The sequence below is a fragment of the Chlamydotis macqueenii genome, chromosome 4, assembly GCF_036417535.1.
Source record: "Chlamydotis macqueenii isolate bChlMac1 chromosome 4, bChlMac1.mat, whole genome shotgun sequence".
In the NCBI taxonomy this organism is placed as follows: Eukaryota; Metazoa; Chordata; class Aves; order Otidiformes; family Otididae; genus Chlamydotis; species Chlamydotis macqueenii.
In genome coordinates, this window is record NC_141559.1 from 64403316 (window position 1) to 64426477 (window position 23162).

The 23162-nt window shown below is 38.7% G+C and overlaps 1 protein-coding gene across 5 annotated transcripts in view; it reads right to left on the reverse strand.

The window, feature by feature from the left end:
• Positions 1–11868: 11868 nt before the first annotated feature.
• The window catches only part of RBPJ (recombination signal binding protein for immunoglobulin kappa J region), a 64099-nt gene continuing 52805 nt past the window's right edge, over positions 11869–23162 (reverse strand). For 3 of the 5 annotated variants that reach the window (XM_086746284.1, XM_086746281.1, XM_086746282.1), the window contains 4 exons: positions 20996–21136; positions 18177–18332; positions 17396–17499; positions 11869–16599 (listed from right to left, as the gene is read on the reverse strand). In XM_086746284.1, coding sequence (XP_086602410.1) covers positions 16287–16599; positions 17396–17499; positions 18177–18332; positions 20996–21136 — 714 coding nt within the window. In that variant the 3' untranslated portion in view covers positions 11869–16286. The remainder of the gene's footprint in view (positions 16600–17395; positions 17500–18176; positions 18333–20995; positions 21137–23162) is intronic. The other 2 variants (XM_086746286.1, XM_086746285.1) reach the window with 2 other exon arrangements.

Genomic DNA, 23162 nt, shown 5'->3' on the forward strand with positions numbered 1-23162 from the left:
TTACCCCTCATCCTATCACAACAGGCCCTACTGAACAGCCTCTCCCCATCTTTCTTCTAGGCCCCCTTGAGGTACTGGAAGACCACTATAAGGTCTCCCCGGAGCCTCCTCTTCTCCAGGCTGAACAGCACCAACTCTCTCAGCCTGTCCTCATAAGAGAGGTGCTCCAGCCCTTTTATCATCTTCGTGGCCCTCCTCTGGACCTTCTCCAGCTGGTCCATGTCCTTCTTGTGTTGGGGGCTCCAGAACTGGACACAGTACTCCAGGTGGGGTCTCACCAGGGCAGAGTAGAGGGGGAGAATCACTTCCCTCGACCTGCTGGCCATGCTCCTCTTGATGCAGCCCAGGATGCGGTTGGCCTTTTGGGCCACAAGAGCACATTGCCAGCTCATGTTGAGCTTCTCATCCACCAGCACTCCCAAGTCCTTCTCCTCAGGGCTGTTCTCGGTCCATTCCCCGCCCAGCCTGTATTTGTGCTTGGGAGTGCCATGACCCAGGTGCAGGACCTTGCACTTGGCCTGGTTGAACTTCATGACATTTGCATGGGCCCACCTCTCCAGCCTGTCAAGGCCCCTCTGGATGGCATCCCTCCCTTCCAGCATGGAAGGAAACAGGCACGTTTCCTTTTGTCCAAGGCTCGTCCGTGCATGTTCCCCTCCATTACCCCTACACCCCTTTTTCCTTTGTAAACCAATGCATTAACTCTTCCATCAAGCTCCCAAAGTCAGGCGCCTTAAGCCAAATTCCAGTAAGGAGTAGGAATTCAGTTTTTAAAATGCAATATTGCAATCCAGTCATTTTGTTGTCTTCTGCCCTGGTCTCCGAGCAGAGGAAATTTCAGCCTTTCTGCAACCTGCATGCATCTTAATGCCATTTTCCCTGATCTGTGCATCGCAGAAGTCATTCCCAGCTCCAAATGTTGCCCTTTCACTGCTGAAGAGCCACGGAATCCTCCCAGCACCTTTAATTCACATACTGCTGTTAATGAAAATGTATCTTCAACAATAAATGAGTGGAATAAACATCTCAAAATAAAAGAGCCCATAAAATCTCCTTATTTTAACATTAGTTTAAAGGATTTGGGGGAGAAATCCTATCATAAATGTCTACTTCTACAATGGGCAGTACCTAAAGGCAAACTTTTTCCCAGATACAGCAGACAAATGGCAAACCAACAAATTTCAGGTGTATAATGTCCATAAATCTCTGAAGTCTTTCTCTTCTTCCCCTTTCTCCCCTGACTCCCAAGTTTTTTTTCTCCCTTTGTCTTTCTCTTATCTCTTTCAGCTGCATGTCACCATCTCCTTTTCTTCTGTACCCTTCCAGTCTCTAGGTTACTTTCTCTCCAACAACAATTGCTAGATTTTTTTTTTTTCCCCTCTTTTGACACGTTTATTTTCCTTCCCAGATTTCCTTCCCCAGAACACACTCTCATCTTCATTTAGCCCCATCATCTCCAGCTGACAGACTCCTGGAACGCTTTGCTCCAAGCAATATATCCTGCCCGCAATGCAACAGTTCTGCAATCGCCTCTCACAACCCCGCGCCTGAGTTCACACATCGTCTCTCTTGGACAGTGGCTGCTGGCACGCTCAAACAAGCAGTACATACTAGCTCGTAAAACAAAACCGTAGCAGTAAATAACATCCAAATCCTCCTTTGCTACCTCTGTCATTATTACTTGCAACCTCTGTTATTAGGGCACGCTTCAAGACAGATGCCTAAAATACTGCTAGATACAGCGCTTGGTGGGGGGTCAAATTAAGGATGTATTTCACTGTTACCAAGGCAAGGTTACTTCTGAGTGAAAAGTAGCACGTGGGTTTGGAACTGCAGCCACTAATGGCTTACATCTCCCTTACGCGAGTTGTGGCCTCTTTTCTGATGCCTCCAAGCCCTTCCTGGCAACGCGGTGAGGCTGTCTGGGGTCCTGCCTGCTCATCCATCCCCTCCTGCTCCTCTTGCCTCAGAGCCCAGGGATGCTGCAACACGTGTTCATGCATCATGGCTCATCACGACACTTCTCTGGCTTGGAATAGATTATTTCAGGACCAGAAGATATGGAAATGATACAATACGTTACAGAAATATTGCAGCCAAAGCACAGCAAATAAACACACACTCACAGAGTTTCTAACAGCATTTTAACAGCTACTCATCTCCTTTATTATACCTATTTTTCCATAGCTGATGCTTTTTTAATATGAATACACAAGATACACAAGCTAAGAGTGTCTTCAGATTCAGGCACTGTACTTACTTCCTCTTCCATTTCTCAGGACTTTGGTAAATATGCCTCTTTTTTTTCCCCCTCAGTCTAAACTGAATGGATGTTGAACTAAACTTAGGGTTCCTAGTGGCAAAAGATGCTTCTTCTCAAGAGGAAAGTGAAGACAGATAAGACTTAATGGCTCTGAGTACGTATTATATGAAAGGAGAGGCTGTAATCTTTTTATTACAGCATCAGAGACAGGGTTATAGAGAGTATTAAAAAAAAGGCTGGGTTATTTTGGGTTAGTTTTGAAGGTTTTTTTTTTTTTACAAAATGTCTTGCTCCTCTATTTAAAATGTGACACAGACCAACCAAATTACACTTCCCTCGGGTGTGCATGCTGGCCAGCAGTTGCCCTCTGACCATAGTTATCCAATCTATTTTCTATATGCATTATTCATTTCTATTAAACAGCTCCAGCTTTTTCGGCACAATCCATCCCTGGCTCCTCTCATCAGTTACATCTACATCACAGTAATGTGTCCTTAAAGATGCCAGAATTTCTGAGTGATTTATAAAAAGATCCATTTCTGGCATTACTTTTTATTTTTTCCTCCTGCAATGCTTGTTAGGCTGCCTTGGGTATCTACCAAAGGAAAAAAAAAATGCAAAGGAAACATTTGCAAATTGTAAAGCTCCTACTTTGCTTGCCTAATGGCAAATCATCCCTGCTAGGAGTTATTTGTCTGCATCTCCACAGATAATTATGGCATGAAGAGTTTTCTTTGGCTTCCGCTCCCAACTGTGTCCAAAGAGCACTGATTTTGAGCTGGTCAGATGTCAGTTGTCCACTGTACTGTGAGATGAGAATAAAACACCTTAATTAGCATCAGCAGGTAGCAAACATGAAGTAGGAATAATCCCCTATGTGGTAAACACAATTTAATTGATTTCCTGCTATTTTGGCAGTTATTAAAGTTTTTTTTTTTAATATCTCCTGATAGAATGAAGAACGCAACTTCTATACCAAGTTTGATTTAAAACAGCAGACAAATCACAGCATAGCTCCCATGAACATTGTGTAACTACCAGTGTTACAAAACAAGCAGGAATAACAGTCACATGTGCAGAACCTGAATCCATAGGAAAGACAAGGGGCTGCTCATGCTCTTGGCTTGCTGTCAGAGCCTTTTTTTTTTTTTCCCCCTAATTAAATGGATAGTGGCTCAGGGCCTTGTTCTGAGAATATTTAGCAACTGATAAGAGGCCTCATTCATGACCAAGTGAAGAATGACACACAGAGATGAAACCACAGGGGCAATCGCAATAAGCAGATGACAATATCCAAGCAAGAACTGGCCCACCTGCTGGGAATGCTGCATTGACTCTTACAAACCTGCTATGGACCTTCTAACACCTGAGATCTTCAGGATTTCATAGCTAAACTGAAGGCAGATGTGGAGTGAACAGAGCTGCTTCCTTCTTCTGAAACTGGCTCAAAACTCTGTCCACGTTCCTGTGGTGGCATCTGGCAGAGTTGCTGCGACTGGCTCGCTCTTATTGCAAAGAAATATAAGGACAGTAATGTCATCCAAGACACTGTCTTTGGAGTTGCTTTTTCTGGTGGCTTCCCAAAAGGTGGTCCTGCTACAGTCCACATGCAAGTAGAAAAAGTAAAGTTACGGTTATGGCACTGAAAAGAATTCACAGTATCAGGGAGGGCGCAGTTGCTGCTTCTGCTGAAAACCCAACCTCATGTCCCTTCTAGCTTCCCAGGGGGCTACAACCAATTTAAGGCACCTCAGATCTCCTGACGGGGAAGGGCAGAAGTCACCGCAGGATGAGGAGGCTGCTGTGTCTGGAAGACAAAGAGCTTTTTATTTGCAATCCACATGCAGTCTGTTCAACCGAGTTACAAGAAAATCAGTAGGGACTAAAGCAAGTTTTCAGCTGTAAGACAGGTTCTCACAGTGGATTTTTAACAAGAAGAAAGTTCTGCTAATATCAAAGTCCTTGCTTCATTGGGATGGCAGATCTAGGAAAAGGATCCAGAAAACACATCTCAGTGCCCTGGTGTTCATTAAATATGAAACCTGTTTAAATAGTGTCAACTGACTGAAGCAAAACAATACAGTCCAGGAGAGCCTGTCAGGCGTAGCTGTGTGTTCCCTGGTTATTTTTCAAGTTTTTTTTTTTCCCCTTTATGTTTTTCCTTCCTTTTTTTTTTTCAAGCAGTGAAAAGTAAAGGCCGGTGGGAATTAAAAAAACCTTTCATTGAAAAGCAGGGTTTTCCACAGATGTTTATTAACATCCAGCATGATTCTGCTGCAGTAATTTGTCAAATATTTATTAAAACCAGGACAGACTTTCTTTGCTACATACTGAAGCCAAGACTGACAAGCCTTCAGAGGCTGCACAGAGAGGGAGAGAGAGAGAGCAAGATGCAGGTGTACAGCTCTGTCCTATATTGCTTTTGTGAAGTTTGTAAAAGATTTATGAGCCTGGTAGAAGATGAATATTTAGGAAGATGGTGACTAGAGACAAAGCTGAATCCAATGCACTTGCAGCTGGAAGCATGGTTCTGCAGAGCCCAAACATGGGGCTAGGGGAGGAATGGAAAGGAAGAATACATTTTGGCCTTGTAGAGTGGGGGGAAAAAAAAAAATATAACAAGGAGGAAAGGACAATGTGTTCTGATCTGTGGAGAGAGAAAATCATTGCAACTGCTCTTTGGTTTTGTATTAGCAAGACCCTCTTGAGAGCAAGAGGGTCTGTATGGGAAGGAGGCAGGTGAGGGGCAGACAAAAGTTTCCTTAGGTAGCAAGATGGAAGGAAAATCAAACTTCGTTTTGGGTACGATAGCACTTATTTTAGGCAAAGTTGAAAGTGAAGACTGGAAAAGAAAGCAGCTATTCTGGAATAAATTTCTTTTCTACGGGCTTTTTGTAGGGTTTTGCTGCTGAAGGGCTCTGACAGCAGGACAGACCAGGCACGTGGAGCTGGGGGTCTCTGCAGTGCATCCCAAGCAGAGAAGCCAGATGGAGGAGTGCTCTCAGGGCTGCGGAGAACCTGCTGCGTACAAAGCATGGCAGGCTGTGTCATGCCTGCACAAGTCAGGCATCTCTCACGTGAGGAGTGTAAACTACACTGCCACAATATTTTAGAATCATAGAATGGTTAGGGTTGGAAGGGACCTTCAAAGGTCATCTAGTCCAACCCCCCTGCAAGGAGCAGGGACATCTCCAACCAGATCAGGTTGCTCAGAGCCCCATCCAACCTGGCCTTGAACATTTCCAGGGATGGGGCATCCATCACCTTTCTGGGCAACCTGTTTCAGTGTTCCACCACCCTCAGTGTAAAAAATTTTTTCCTAATATCCAATCTAAATCTACCCCCCTCTATTTTAAAACCATTACCTCTCGTCCTATCGCAACAGGCCCTACTGAACAGCCTCTCCCCATCTTTCTTGTAGGCCCCCTTTAGGTACTGGAAGACCGCTATAAGGTCTCCCCGGAGCCTCCTCTTCTCCAGGCTGAACAGCCCCAACTCTCTCAGCCTGTGCTGTTCTAGTCTAGCTGACAGTCTGAGAGAATATAATGCTATGTTCCTCTGTGCCCAAAGCCTAATGCCCCAGAACACTGCGCATCCATGGGACCTACTGAGAGCTGCAGCTCCACATCTCCTCCACCAGCCAACACAGGCCTCACCTCTGCTACTGCCGGCATGAGAGGGGGCAGCCTACAGGGACCCTGTATTCTGTCAGAGCTAGAAGGGACAAAGGTTTCAGAAACTCTGCAAAATAGTTGCAGTCAGGTAAGTAGGAAAACAAATAGCCAAATAAGGAAGGGACTATTTTAAAAAGAAACCAAAAAACCTGCACAACCAACCCCCTCCTCCCCGCCCTGAACTGTAGTGCTTGCATTAATAGTTACTCAGTAATTGAAACAGTCTGGTCTTCACCGGCATCCTGTCCATGAACTCAGAAATGAGCTGTACTCTCTGCTAGGAGGAAAGAGACACTGTCTCTCCTGCCCCACCTCCAGCTCGCTTTTGCTAAAGCTCTTTTTCACCGCAGAGCTCCTGTGTTCTCATTCTGACGGCAGCAGCCTATTACGCATCTTGGTGCTACCAGTTGGCTTCAGCAGATAATAATTTCCAAATCTACTTGTCTGCTTAGACTACAATGCCTTGTACAATCAATTATTCTCCTCTCTACCAAGAACAACATCTTTCTAAATTAATATAAACTTACCAAAATGCAATTTTATAACGGATTCATGTTGTGTCTGTGCTTCCTCCAAATCCAGTTTTCTAATCTACTACTACATAAAACAAACTGGAGAACCTTGATACTATTTCCATATGCCTGTGGGCTCAAACGTAGCCATCTGTGCAACTTCAGGCTCCGCTTCTGAGCCAGGAATTGTTATTTACTTACATTTGTCCTTGGTCCTCTCTGGAGGAACATATTTGTGCAAGTGCTTTTGAGTACTTTCCTGTGTCTGTGAGACTCTCTCCACCTGCATGATCGGTTATCGTAGATAGCAGTCAGGACAGCTTTTGAAGAAGGGACACTTGGAAACACTTGCTTTTTAGTTACATGCTCAAGTAACTTCACATCCACTTTTATTTTTATACTGCAAGTATTTCCTATCTGGCTTGAATTCCCTTTATTTCATAGCTTTAATATGAACCACTTTTACGGAGTGGCCGACCAACAGCACTGAAAATAAGGGGACACAGGTGTATTTTCTAGATTTCACTCTTTGCAATATGTAATAATTTGGCAATACTTTGGTTTAAGTTCAGGTCTAAACTCATTTTTTCCACTCCCACTTGAGACCTGGACAAGTGTCCTTTGCTTTAGGATATTACTGTATTGAGAACATGAACTTCCTGCATGAGAATAATGAAAACAGTTCAATTTGTACTGAACATGCCATAGTGCTTCTGCAGAGAACACTTCCCAAGCTGACTAGCTTTTAAACATAATTTTAAAAAGAAAGGAACATTTTCATAGGCACATAAATATTGAGTTAATTGAAAAACAAGATAAACATCAACATTGCTAGTGTTCACTCTAATACGACCAGCTGCAAAGAATTTACTTGCTAAAACAGGATGAAAGCACAGGTCTGAGAAAGAGAAGTTAGATTGTAATATAACGGGAAACTGGTTAATAAACTTTTCTCAGATCCTGGCAGATGAATGAAAAAACTCTACCCATATTTTCATAACTGTATTCCTCAAGGTAGCTGGAGGAACAAGGTGCAGAGACTCACATATAATTTAAAAAAAGCTATGACTGCATGACATATTTAAATTTTCTTCTTGCTGTGAAGATAATCCCATGCAGGTGGTAAGCCTAGTTTATTGTTTCACCATCCTAACATCCAGAGAGAAGAGATAGATTTTTTTTTTTTTCTAATTTAACACAGTTATATTGGTAGCTGATAAAAATTTTCTGTAAGTTTACCTGTAAGCTGTCAGGAAAAAAAAGTTGTACAAAAGTAGAATTTTATCAAAATTTATCATTTCAAGCTCTGAATTTCAAAGAAGTCCAGGATACAGACACCCAGATCGTTGAGTTCTAGGATGAAACACACTTGGCTCATGACAGCTCAAAAGGTATCTGAAGGTAGAAATACAACACAGAAATAAAAATCACACTACTATTTTTCTTTGAATGAATAGCATAAAATTGAACATAACTTGAAAAATGAACCACTCTGTAAAAAGCTGAAACACTCACCAATTCGCATGTATCCTCCCAAAATAAGGAAACAAATTTTCCTTATCAACATGACTTGTAAATTAAATGAATAAACAATTTTTCAGACCATCGTTTGATTTGTATGTCTACTGTATCTCCAAGGTAAAACTGTTTACCAAAAATTGATTTAGCAATCCAAAACCTTCTGAATGTGTGAAACTGGGAAGATGACATAAATATCAGTCTTGCAACTGAGGTCATCATATAAAGTGGACTCTCAAACCCAGGCAGCTCCTTAAATCCCAGCATGCTGTAAAACGCAGTACGGAGCGGCAAAAGGACTGTTCAAACAGATACACATGCCCACACAAAGGTTAATCCACATTCAGAAATAATTTAATTTGCTTAAAACTCTATTCTGAAATTTGTAATAACTAATTAGTAATCTGCAGAGCACCACCACAAAACATTTTTATTTGGAAAAATAAACCAAACTCCTACTTCATCAAGAATGTTGTTGTAGTTGCCTACTTTGTCAATACACGACTTAACACTTTTTTTTTAAAATGGTTTTGTACGGCATTCTGCTTTGCATTACTGCAGACTATGCCGCCTTAGCAACTATACTTAATCACAATGCTTCAAATGACTGTTACACAAATCAGGCTGCAACATCTATAAGATCTGAGCAGGATAAAGGAACAGTGGGACCACTTACTTTCTTCCCTCAAAAGAAGAAAGTAGATGCTGTATTAGAAACTGCATTGACATCAAGAGGCAAATCTGCAGCTGCCTTCTCTGTACATTGAGGTGCTTGTTTTCTCAAGCTTGCAAACAAAGCATTCCACAGAATTAGTTAAGCAGTGTGAGAAATTTAAAATTCTTGCTTTCAAAGGCAAAGCATAGAAACACCTTTCGTTAAGACCAAGGAATGAGTACATTAAAAAAAATCAGACATACCATTTCCTATACTAATGATTTCTTTCCTGTTAAAATCCAATAATGTTGCTGAATCTCTCTCATACATTTTTTTGGGAATTCCCAATTACGTTTTTTAAGGCACTAAATTCAATCACCATGAATCCTTTATCTGCCCATTCCCAATGTCCACAAAGTAAAATTGATGGCAGTTAGAGAACTGAAATGGAATTTGAAGCACATAAAATTGAGAACTAACAGGAAAAAAAGTCGTAATTTAAGAAATTATCATAACAGATTTGTGGGAACGAAAGCAAACAATGGAAGCTAATAAGATACAAACCAATCAACAAACCAATCATGTGTGTCTGTGGGTTCTTTTTTTTTTGGTGTGTCTATCTATATGGTGCTGCACGAGATGTTTATGCAGGTGAAGAAATACTTAGAGTTCACATTGAACTAAACTCAGCAACTACACGCACATACAGAACTATCATGCAATGTTGTCTGGGATAGAGATCAAAAAATCCAAATTTGAAGTCACTGCTGTCATGTTTGCCATATGTAATGAACTCACCAATGTGGATCTCAGAATCACATACCACTTCACAGCACAGATACTTTGGTTAGACTGGCTCTAAACAGATCATGTACAATTCTATCAGAATTGCCAAAATCAAGAAGAAACACTAGAGCAAACTGGCTCACTTGTTAAAAGTCACTAGGCTCAAAATAAAATTAAACTCACTTGAAGATTTTAAGAACTAATTATACATCTGTGACCCGCTGGCTATTAAAACAGACAATTTCAAGACAGAAAAAACATAGTATGTATAGATACATGCTTCTTTTGTTAAATCGTTGAAGTTATTGTTCAAGCAGAACTATGAAGTTCTTAAAAAGATTCTGATGATATGGTCTGTAAGGCTGAGGTTTCTGTAATTAAATCCTTCCTTCTGTAAAGTATGGCCAATGGACAGCCATTTATTATAAATGTCTTAATATATCAGTATAGCAACAAACAAATTAATGCAGTTGCTATTATTTGTATGTCAAAGGCCTCAAAAGTCAAGTCACACAGGAGAAGCTAAAGCTGAAAGTAAGAGATGGAGGTAGGGCACAGAAGTAGCTCCAATGGTACAAAGTCCCATCTTGCCTGTGAAACACATCTGTGGGGATTCGCAGAGGTGGAAATGGACAAATTTCCCAGTGAACAAATCAGCAAACAGAACAAAGGGATTTTAGTTAAAAGTAGGGAAGATTTAAGGTTTTAAGGAACACAGATGAGGAGGCAACATGACAGCAAATATAATTAAAAGATGAATAATAAACAAAGTTTTTGAATTCAGATAAAGATTCGCAGGCATCTTTATATGGTTCCAAATTACATGTATCATCTTCAGATAAAGACGTGCAGATCATTAAGGCCAGGTTTGCAGCAACTTCCATTCAATGTACCTACAAGCAGCTTAAAAAACAATTAACATTTCTTTCTCCCCCACCCCACAGCACAACAGTAGAAACAGCAGAGATGACATCATGTACCCTCAAAAGTTATAGGTCACCTTACTTAACACTGACTCTTCTCCCTCCTAAATTATGCAGCAAAATTTACACATTCTGAGAAAAACTGAAAATAATTAAGAATCTGTAAAAGTACACATGAAAGTGAGAGAACTGAGACTACAATACAAAGGCAAGAACGCATGGAAAAAATTATAGCAAACTTTTAACTACCTCTTTCCATACTTGAAGGAGATGCAGAACCTCAAAGATGTCAAATCCCGGCAGGTTCATCAGATCTCTAACAGACAGCAGTTAGCTTGCAAGTTTGCTTCTATGGAGAATGATGACTTCCTCAACTTATTTCTCTTTAGCATACATAACTAATGTTGATATTCAATACAAAAGTATTTTTAAATCAATAATATGGGCTGTAACTCTTCATGCTTTTGGCCTCACGCTAAGCATATACTACTGGGTATCAGAAATAAATATCCTTTACGGACACACTAACAGAGCACATACAGGTTTTTTCTACCCTTCTCAGAAGTACACAACTTCAGTCTAAACAGGGCACTGTGAACTACCTGTTCCAGCTCGGTAATCCTGGTTCGGAAGCGATATGTATTACATGTAATCCAAATGAATCCCTTCCTCTATCCAAGTAATTTCACACCATTTCTCCTTTCAATCCTCCCATCTGGATTTTAACAGGATTTATTATTGAGACTATCTGCATAGCTAATTACCAAGATTTAGATGAAGAGATTTTTTTTTTGTATCAACAGTTCTTTATCTAAGACCAGCACCATCCCAGGCAGTTTCTTCCAACCATACCAACACTAAAGTTTAGCAAGTGACCATTCTCTTTGCCAAAACCTCAGATCTAATTTATTTTCTGTTCCAGAAGAATCAATTTGTCATTCCAGAAACATACTGCAAGTCTTTAAAATAATTTTGAAATGTAATCTGCCCATACTGTCCCTGTTTCAAACAGAAGCCCTACCAGTGCTGAGTTACTTGTCTCGATAACAATGACGTTCACTGTTGCAGATGTTCCAATAAAAAAATCTGTAATGCTTCCTTACAGTTAAATTATCTTTCTTCTTTTTCTAATGAAATATCTCTCTTGCTCTTGCCACAGCTTCTTAACAAACACTTCTGGTCCCTTCACAGTCTTAAGGATAAACTAGTAGTTCTTGTATTAGTTTAATACAAAACTAGTACTGGTTGCTTTCTGTCATTCCAAATTCTCTCTGCTTTGTCCACTTCCCATCTCAACAACTTTTTTTCAAATGACTGTGTCACTTGTGCTGGCAAACTAAAAGAGTGCATGATTTCTAGTTGTTCCTTATGGGCCCACTATTCTGTTAAAGCAAGAAATAAGCTAGCCTGCTGCATTTCTAGTTCTAATTATTAACCAACTGAAAGAAGTATCAGACAGCCTGCAACTAAAACAAGGATTAAAATAAGTCAGGCATACTAGTTGCAATAATAAAGTTGCTAAAGTTAAACAATTAAACACAGTTCATTTTTTCTTATTTAATAAATAATATAAAAAGTGAACCTTTTTTTTTTTTTTACATTATTGGAAAAAACAGTTTCTTATTTAACTCCAGCAATAATACAAGCAATAATGAAACAGATTTAGATTTTTTGGGTGGACAATCCATATCCCGTCTAAGTGGAGTTCAGTCCTCACAACTACTGATGACTTTTCCACTCCTGGGGTTGGTCGTCTTTTGTGTTGTTCTGGTTCCACAGATGACCTCACTGTTCATTTGCCAAGAAAAAAAAAAAAAAATCATCATATTCCTTGGTTAACATTGAAAAAATCCACAATAACATGGCATTTCAACACCTGATCAAATCATAACTACTTTGATATCACCATACAGATGTTCAATTATGTCTGTCACATCAACAGTAACATGGCATTTTATCTTTCGCCTTGTAGAAAAAAATGAAACTCAATAGTATATGCACATACACACACAGAGTACACTTGACAAAAACACTTTTATGTGGTTTACATTTTACTTTTATTTAATCCTCAAAACTGCCCATATTGCAGGGGTTTTACTGATGAAATATGGAACTGAGCAATTAATTCTACAAAATTATGGTAAAAACTTGCTCATTTTTCTATCTTATTGCTAAGAAACTTTACAGGTGCACAGTTTGTAAAAATAACCCTTTTAAGACTGAATGTATACACATGCTACAAGATTTAAAAAAAAAAAAAAAAAAAAGACATTAGCATAGCACCTCCAGATGGGCCAAATGCAGTGCTGAACACAGACAGAATGTTTACAAAGCTAGAACTGCTCATTTATTTTACAGCTTCTAAAGGGAAGAAATTGTTCAGTCCTAAAAGGGTTAGTAGAAACCCTAATATACTTCTTTTTCTAACAAAGCTGCCACTCAATCCCACAGTACAGTGCTTGGAAACAAAGTCAAAAGTCTGGCACAGGAAAGTATACACATTTGTTCAGTACTCATAAACACAGCTGCTTTTGAAAGAAAGTAAATAATATGGTTAATAATTGAAGAGCGTCTTAGTTTCAACATGGACACCTCTACGGAGTCATTTAATCGACAAGTGGGTAGTTTACTTCCAATAGATAATTTGTTTCACTTGGCTTTAATATTTTGTTTGTGGGGAATTCACTGATTTATGTCTTGAGTTCACATCTTTTCAGGTAACCACTCTGATCTTACAAGTCTGCGCAATGAAAAGAAGTACAGAATACTATTATTAACACAGTTGTGGGATGCCCTCAGGGCAAATAATTAGGAAAAACAGCAGCAGCAGATTATAAAGACTATGCTAGTGTTGAATTCTGAAATGCAGTTCCAAAAGAACTTTTCCAAAAGAAAACAAGAAAAGGCATAGCTAAATTTGAGCACTTAATTTGCTTTTTCTTCCCATAGTTGGAACTATAACAACATTCTGAACACAGACTCAATTTCTATGTATATAGAATTAACAGCAGACTTAACAGCTAGACTTGAACAGTTATAATAGTTTCATACTGAAACATTCTAAAAGTAGTTTTATCAAAATCTTGAGATATTGTTAATATTATGAAAATAGCTTAACAGCTCACAAGGCCAATAAATGTAACAATATCACCCCACAGGAAAAAGTTCAGGAAGATAATATAACTGAACAACTGGACATCTTAACAACAGTAAGGACCTGGAAGACCATTTCCATACTATGGAATAACTACTGTCAACAATGGAGCCGCAAGCCTGAGGGAAAAATGGGGTTTAAAATGGTCTTGTAAGCAAAACTTAATAGTCTCTTTTTTTCACCCACTTGGCTGTAGTGTGTAGAACAGCAGAAATTAGGCTAAGTCATTAGGGTCTTTACAAGTCAAGGAATATTATATCTATTGGGCAAAATCATTGCAAGTAAAGAAACTGAATATAAAAAGTATTGCATTTATATGTAAAAATTTTAAAATAATGAGTATAAAAGTCAAAGTAAGAAATGTCAGATGTCAAGTTCTGAAAAGCTATTTTAAATAGTTTTTGAAGGTTAAAAGGCTTGTTATGGTTTGCCTACTGCACGTATATCACTGTTTGGTCTTGAATACCCTCTAAATCTGATATATATCTCGCTTATTTCCTCAGTCTAATTAGCGATGAAAATCTGTGGCTCTTGAATTAAGCCGTACTGTAAGATACTTATGTGCTTCTAACAAAAACACTGTGAAATGATTCCTGTCACAACACAATTAAAATGAAATTTTATAGCACATACAAAGGTAAACAGACTTGCAAGTAAATGCCAGTAAACAGTTTAAAACAGAGATAAGGCCACAATGAATTCTGCCCTTGGTCACAGAAACAGAGATGGGGTGAGGCAGCGTTCACTAGTGCTAAGAACCAGCATTGCGACTATGTCATGGGAATAAGTTTTGTAACACAGAATAGCAAATATGAAGGCCTGTGGTAGAATACAAGCACATCTTAGAAGGACAGTGGCACTGATTTTACGATTAGCTAAATATGCTTTGTAACCGATTTCTTCCTTTAACCACATTGTTTTCACACATACAACGGAGCCCTAAAGCGAACAAGTACAATGGAGCATCAGAGTACACAAATACGGTGCAGAGAATGTTTTTAAAATGGTGGTGGGTGTCGAAACTGGAATAAGTGGTCAGAAATAAAAACCCTATGAAAATGGTCAACAGACAGGCTTGTAAGCAATGCACTCTAGGAAGCCACAGGTTCACATTTACACAGCAGTCGTGGCTCTTGCTTCAGAGTATAGAAAAGGCTGAACACACCATAAAAGTTGTATTTTGGCTTTTAAAGAGAAAGATCACACTATCAGAACTTGTCCTACGAGTCTATGCCTAGTTCTGTGACTACGAATGAACTACTGGGGTATACTTTCAAATACAAATGGAGCAGGCAGGTCTACAAGGAGGGAAAAAACATAGCAAAGTCGAAATGAAAAACAAATGCAACAACCAAAGTCAAAGTGCAAATGAGCCTTGAATTTATGATGGAGAGAAGACCTAAATGTTGCACAAGCTGTTGGCAGGGAAAGAGAAACCCACAGGAAATAAGGATGGGAGGAGCTGACATCTTCATAGTGCTTTTACGATTTTCTATTTGCCCATTTCTAAGTAATAAAATTTACTTCTAGATATTATGGTATGATCACTTCACAATGAAAGCACGTTCTCAATACAAGTGTTACACCAAAGTCTGGCCTAATTTACTGAACAGTATGAAGAAAAACATGCTTCTTGTGATTCTCAAGTGATGGAGGGCATCACCTGCCAATCCCATTTGTAGCACATACTTCTCATGGTATTTTAGTTACATGCCAACAAGACAGAAGACATGCTGCCAAATGAAGTTATTGGGAACATCCCACTTTTGAAATAAAACATTTAACTTACACTTAATACAAATTATGTACAAGATTAGAAAAACCTGAACAGATTCTGAAACATTTTCAGATGCAATATGACTGAATAAGGAGGAGAGGGAGTAACCCAGTAACAACCCTTCAAAAACACCAACGTATGTCTGTGACATGAACAATCATAAATATGACTGCTTGAGATGCCACTTTAAAAAAAACTCATGTAATGTTAGAACCTCATGAATTATCACTATAAATACGTATTTAAAAAAGGAAAACAGAAATAACTATTAACAATGACCGAAAACAGAGCACTAAAGTTAACATACATTGCATGTATTGCAGGCAAGGCAGAGGCATTTCTTAAAGCTTTTGCACAGACTTCATATAATCTTAAAAAAAATATGCTGGCCTTTACAAGGTTCTACTTGCTGAAATAAAAACAATTTCAGTTCATAAAAAGTCACAAGACTTCAGTTTAAAAAAAGGAACAGTTCCAGCCACAGACCAAAAATATATATATATTTTTTTTAAAACTGGAAGAGTATGGTAATTAGATTATACAAGCATGGTCAGGCTTGGAACCTGAATATACTTCAGAGCAAAAGCTCAGAGGAGAAAAAAAAATATAAACTATTTGGTAACAAAAGTGTACTATATGTTGTGATACAAAAAAGGTATGGTGAAAATGTACCTTTTATACTAAAGCTTATACAAGTTCCTTGGTCCATAAAAACTATGTTGTGTTCATGTTTTCTAGTTTGCTCAACATGTATCCCAACCACATTTTTTGTTTCTTGCCCATTAAAAAAACCAGCTGAAAAATAGATTTTCAATAAAGTTCTTATGTTTCGGATGTATGGGGATTTTTTCAGATGTGGTTTTTTTTTTTTTTATTGTGGCTTCTGTATTTAAGATCAGCACTTGCAGGTTCAAATAATACCACCTAAAATGGAAGGGCGTTTTCCCACGAAACCACAAAAATTGTTCAGTTCTCTTGAATGTAGCACTTAAAAGTCAGTTAAAGTCCAGACAAACAACAGTAGTTAGGAAACTACAGTTGCTGTAGATGTGACATTGGTTGGATTTGTGCTGACGTTTGTGTAACTTCCCTCGCTGTTTGTATTTGTTTCACTGGAAGCCATGAGGCTTGAGTTGGCTCTGAGGATTGCTCCAGCAGCACTGCAGTGTGGCCGTGGCCCTGGTTCCGGTGTGTATGTAAAGGTAAGGCTGGTGGAGTAAATGATGCCATCGTTACGGACCAAAGTTACTGGAACCTGGACTGGTTGACGGACCCACCTCCAGCCCTCTCGAAATGCAGAAATGTCTGGAACAACACACAGCATGCTCTCTGCACATCTGAAAAACAAGAGTGTCAACTGAGCATAATCAAACTTAAGCTTAAAGAACAGAACAGAACATAACAGTTCAGTTGGAAGGGAACTACAGTGATTGCCTAGTCCAATTGCCTGACCACTTCAGGGCTGACCAAAAGTTAAACCATATTATTAAGGACAATTCCTCAAATGCCTCTAACACTGACAGGCATGGGGCATCAACCACCTCTCTGTTCCAGCACTCGACCACACACTCTCTAAAGAAGTGCTTCCTAACGTCAAGTCTGAACCTCCTCTGATGCAGCTTTGAACCATTCCCACGCATCCTGGCACACGATACCAGGGAGATACCACCATCTCCCTCTCTACTTCCCCTCTGCATGAAGTTGTAGAGAGGAATGAGGCTGCCCCTCAGCCTCCTTTTCTCCAAACTACACAAACCCAGAGTTCTTAGCTGCTCCTCACAGGACATGCCTTCCAGCCCTTTACCACCTTTGTTGCCCTGCTCTGGGTACATGCAAGTACCTTAACATCCTCCTGAAATTGTGAGGCCCAGAACTGTACAAAATATTCAAGGTGAGGCTGCACCAATGCTAAATGCAGTGGAATAAGCACCTTTTTTTGACGAGCTGGATGTGGTTTGCCCTCTCAGCTGCTGAGCACACTGCTGACTCATACTGAGACTGCTGTCAACCAGCACTCCCAGATCCCTTTCTGCAGGGCAGAAAGTATACACTTAAGGGTATACACATGAGTTTGTATTCTTTAAAGCATCCAGTAAAATGTAATCACCATAAAAATAGTACAAAATACTGTACCTGTACATGGTTTCAGCTTCCACATCCCCAAACCAGACACGTAAATTTGGAGTGAAATTCTGTCCTGTAAGTTCCAACATTGCTACATCCCCGCCACCATTCAACTGAAAAAGGAGTGAATAGGAAAAAAAAAAAATACACAAAACCCATGTGTTAATAAAAACAAACACCTCCCTCTCAGACAAAAACAGAATAAAATTCTTCATGTGTGTAAAGGAACTGTGAACAGTGCTGTTTATATCAGGTGGATAAAACTGAAAGAAATACACCTACACAACTGAACTACAAAGAAGTAACACATTAATTTGATATACTGAAGGAACTTCTAAGTTTTGATAGTGGCCACTTAGAATAGAAGTCAACAAGGCTTTGAAAAGAAAGAACAAAGAATCTTTCCGAGAACACGTTGCAAGAGCTTCAAGTTTTTCCACAGCCGAATGATGATTTTCTTAATGAGATTTCAGTCAGGCTCTCTCTGATCTATAATTGGCTGTTTTAAGAGACCAAATAAATTTCCAAATAATCAAACAGAAGTCCTAAGGATATCACTAGTATTTTAAGAAAAAATATTCTTAATGTATAGAACAATATTAATATTATTCCTGTGATGGATGGGCTCATGTATTCTGAACTGTAGATAAGAAAAATTATTGCAACATAAAATAGTTTTTCTATGTATAAAGCTAGCAAGAATATTTTCCTATAGTATTCTACAAAGGTACCATGAAGGTTAAATCAGTATGACAAAAACAATCTCACATGAAAGAGTCGAAACACTTACTTGAAGACTTTCTACAACAGGCACAGGTGTCACCGGAGCATGGACTGGTCCCATCCCCTCATAAAATGTGTATTCTGCTTTATCTGTGCTAATGATTGTCCAAGAAGCTCCATCATTAATCATTTCTTTATTTGGTTCTTTTGGGCATGGAGTGGCCTTAAAAAGAAAGAAAAGTTTTAATCTGACCTGTAGACTCATTTGCCAAGTCACAGAGCTAAAAAACAAGGAGTCACCACTGACAGTTTTCTGAAAGCACGAGTTCAATGTGCACTGGCAGTCGCAAGTGGCAACACAATGTTGGGCACCATCAGAAAAAAACACTGAGAACAAGGTATCAGGTAAATCCTTTGTTCACCTAATTCTGGAATACTGTGTGCAGTTCTGGTCTCCTCATCTAAGAAAGCCATGGTGAAAAAAGGGAAGTTACAGAAGGGGCAATCAAAAATCACCAAAGAGCTGCTGACTTTATGAGAAAAAATTGAAAACACTGCAAGTCTCCAATCTGGAGAGAGGAAATTAAGATGCTGATGGGTGAAGTGATGGGGAATGCAGAGCTGTTGCTCACTAAATTCTGCAAAACTGGAACTAGGAATCACTCACAGAAACTATTAGGTCATTCAAAACAAATACAGCAGAAGTTCACTACACAGAGGATAGGAAATCCCTTGAACTTTCTGCCACAGAATACTGCAGAAGAGAGCATCAGCACATTTAAAAGAAATCAAACTGATACACTGCACACCTACAAAATGATACTAAAAGACAGAGTCAGGGATGCAGCCCTTAAAAACCCATAATACAAGAAGTGTGGATGCTGGTAGAGTACAACTGCATCGGACTGCATAAAGTGACCAGGCCTGCCTGCTTCCTGGAAGCACCCTCTGTTGCTGCTGTTAGACATTTATATGGACTATGCTCTGACCCAGTAAGGCGTTATTTACATTCTGTCTGTATTCTCCAGAATACATGGACATCTTCAGAGAGAGAACTGTCTGGTACTTCAGCAACTGAATTTCAAGGGTTTTGTAGGTTCATGCTGACCTGCTGACTTTTTACAGCTTCTCTGCTTTAAGCCTCTAAGGTTGGGCTATTTTCATTCACCCAAGAGACACTTGTCACTCTGAAGTAAAGTTTGGGTTTTTTTTTTTTTTTTCATTTTCTTTTTTTACAGTGATCACAGTCTGTCTAGACTTCTGCTGTATTCAACAGTAAATACTTAAGAGTGGGCAGGTGAAAGATGCCTTTTGTCTGGTCGAAAGGGAAAAAAAAAAAAAAAAAAAAAGACAAAATGGGATTTCTCTCCTGCCACTGGTAGAAAGAGTTTATCTTTCACAGTGATTTCACTTACCAAAGAGTGATAATAATCCAATGTGCAAGTTAACAGATTTTATTCAACACCAGAAGCAGCACAGACATCTACTCCACTAAAAGAATTCAGAATAGCAAGTTGTTCTTTTCTCTAAGCCCTATCCATGCGGAAAGTTCAGAGCTCTTATCAGATTGGGCTCCATGACTGCTGCAGAAACTGAAGAGCTGTAGGATGTCCTGGTAGTCCTGCAGGCAATTCCAGGATGTTGAACTAACGCAGCTGTAAGAGAAGCAGGAGTTGCTTCTTCATTCAGTCCTTGCCATAAAGTACTTTGTGAAAGGCCAAATAGCAAGGCTGATTCTGATTTATTTTAATTCTCGTTTCATAGTTGTCTCTTTTTCTTGACAGAAGTCCATTCTCCTTTACAAGAAAGTATATTGATAGATGTATCTCTATGTGCTGTGGGGAGAACCAATAGATCTGGTCCCTTCTGAGCCACAAGTCATTAATATGTTCCCTGAAATATCAACAAAGCTTCTCATACTCTCTTTCCATTGTCTGAATTCAGGATAGAAGTCAACCGAGCCTTCTTGTCCCTTCCCTTAAATTAAGGGAAATCTTAAAAAAGTTAGCTTCCCCCTTTCCTACCCAAGAAGCTATAGCTGTTCTAAGGAAATCCCAAGTCTTTCCCGAGTACAGCCATCTTCCTGGACTATTATCTCTCAACACCCTTTGTTATTTGAGCTACCCTGCACTTGGTCTCAGGCTTGTTACTCTGATAGGAATTCCCATGCTGAAAGCCTGCTAAAAGCCTGCTAACATACGCATGAGACTAAAACCACAATTTGTTTGCATTTTGTATATGCTGTCAGAACAATCGTACACTGTGGTATTTTTTTTACAGCTCTTCCTAGGTGTTCATTCCTGTTACAGTAACTTGCTAGGGATATTTTTCTCCACCTGCTGGAGAAACAAATATTTGAAGACCGAGACAGCTACATTCTTTACAGAGAAATCAAATTTCTGTGGCTTTACAAATTACTGTGGTTAACTGCCATAGCTGTTTATGTTTATGCTCTTAGCCAAAAGCAAGATGGCACAACTCTGCTACGTTCACCATGAAATAAGATTATCAAACTGTATCATTTCCTATTTGCTGTAATCTAGAAATGGACACACAAGTGGTGCAACTCCAACTCCACTGGCATATGTCAACATGTTAAGCCACAGCATCATGATTGTATGCATAAGTTCCTAGTGCATTTCCACTTCTTCCATTGGACAAACCAGAATTCATTGTCTAGACACACATGGAAGAGGAAAGAAAAACAGATTTGTAAAAGGACAGATAAAGTTCATTGCTTTCCATACTCTGTTTTTTTTCAAAACAAAATATTAGACTTGCATTCAAAACCAACAACAAAACTGGCATTCATACGTATTTTGGAAAAATTTGGGAAAACTTTTCAACCACACTTGTCATCTATTGAAATAGTTTTTAAAAACTCACTTGAAATTGGATTATTCTCTCCTGGGAAAGGCACAAATACATTCTCTCAGTGTCTTTAAGGTAAAATGCACATTTATGGAGCTGCGATACTGGATCATCTGCATCCAATAACGCTGTTTGTTTATCTACTTTTCGAATTATCTGTGAATTAAAATTGTACATACACAATTAGGACAATTTCTGTACTTCATTACATTGGAGATGACTTATGTACTGTTCGTAAAGGAAGTGAAAGGTCTTTTTTTCTCATTTGCATGCCTCCTGTTTTAATACCAACATTAGATTCATAACTGTCAATGCTTTTCAAACAAGAACACAACACTGAAATGACACTCAGTACTACAGCTTTAGTATGCTGCATGCATATATGTTTTATCTTTTTTGCTGTAAGAGTGGGGAAAAAAACTTGAAGCTTCAGCAAAATCTACTTTTGTTCCATTTCCTAGTACAAAAGAGCAGCAGGTCAAGTATTAATAGACTTCGACAGAAGTTTTTACTATTGATAGTGTAAACAACATTCTGTGCCAAACTGATTGCTGAACAAGAACAACTGGAAAGAAGGATTTACTTTAAAGGTATTGAGATGTGCTTAAGTACAGTTTTGCAAACACAACCATCATGGCATATCTTAACAATAGTTGGTCATTAAACATTACTTAAAGGCAACTGCAAAGAACAGTTGTTTCTTACATCCGGCAGTTCAGTGACAGAATCTGCTGACTTAACTCAGAGCTGTTATACTAATTTATTTTTAAAAATTAAAAAAGTTATTCCCTTACAGACAATGGAAATCTGTAGCTTGGAATTTTAACTCAACTTCTAGAAAAAAGTTTAATACTTCATTTTATGCAACATCAGCAGAAGCAGCAGCCAAAGCACTTGAAGATTTCTAAGCCGACAATCAGAAAGTCAACCATGTCCTCTGGGATTTCTAATGATAATAAATGGCATTATTAGCAATACAAGTTTCAAGGTTAACTTGTTTCTTCAAAGTTGTTTGCATTAACCTATAAAATGTCTGCAAGTTACCTTTTAATTGCATCACCTTCAATCAATCTTGTAAGACAGCATGACAAATGTTCTCAATAGCAAACAAAACAGGAACCTTTAGCCTAATTTGTTTTAATTTATTTCTACCTACAAATAAAGTTTCTGGAATCATAAATGATGGCATCTCCTTTCAGCAATAAGAAAATATTAACATGAAGCCCACAAAGTGAGATCCTTTTACTGAACTTCATGTGCACTGAACCAGATCAGCAGTAACCAGGTCTGGACTTTTCTGTGAAATAATGTGATTTCAAAAAAAAATAAAAAAAAAAGAAAAGGAAAAAAAAGAAAAAAAAAGAAAAGAAAAGAAAGATCTATTTAAATGATCATTTTATACCATTTACTCTGAGCAGGCTATCTTCTCTTTTAGCAAAGTTTGATATTGGGAGAGAACTTCTCATTATAGTTCTAGCAAAGTAAGTCTGGGAAGGGTAACAAAAACCTGCCTGCAGGGAAGGCTGGTTTTACATTGGCCCATTCTAAAAATTGTTTCTAGTTAAAAGTTGAATTACCAAAGTCTTGTATGAAATTCATAACGCGCTGACAAACCACAGTTTCATGAAGATCACACATGAAGCACTGTTTATTATCAGTCACATAAAATTCCACTTAGACTGGCATTAAGTGCACAAAATAGGAGAAAAAACCACCATAATTATACTTAAATTTATACATAAAAACCATTTCTCTGTATCCAGCAATAAAATATTTTTTTTTGGTTCACAAAACCCTAACTGGTTATAATCAATTTTGTTATCTGAGAAAAAAAGACAAGGGCTGAAATTGTCTTTTTCTAAAAAAAGTTATTTCCAAAGGCATTTCCAATGCTCCATATTTAAAACAGACATTATTAATAAGTGTCCAGCTGATATTGGTATAATTATAGAATCATAGAATCATAGAATGGTTAGGGTTAGAAGGGACCTTCAAAGGTCATCCAGTCCAACCCCCCTGCAAGGAGCAGGGACATCCCTGACTAGATCAGGTGGCTCAGAGCCTCATCCAGCCTGGCCTTGAACGTTTCCAGGGATGGGGCATCCACCACCTTTCTGGGCAACCTGTACAAATTATGTACAAATTATGTACAAAGAAGTGCTTTTAGACTCAAATATTAGAG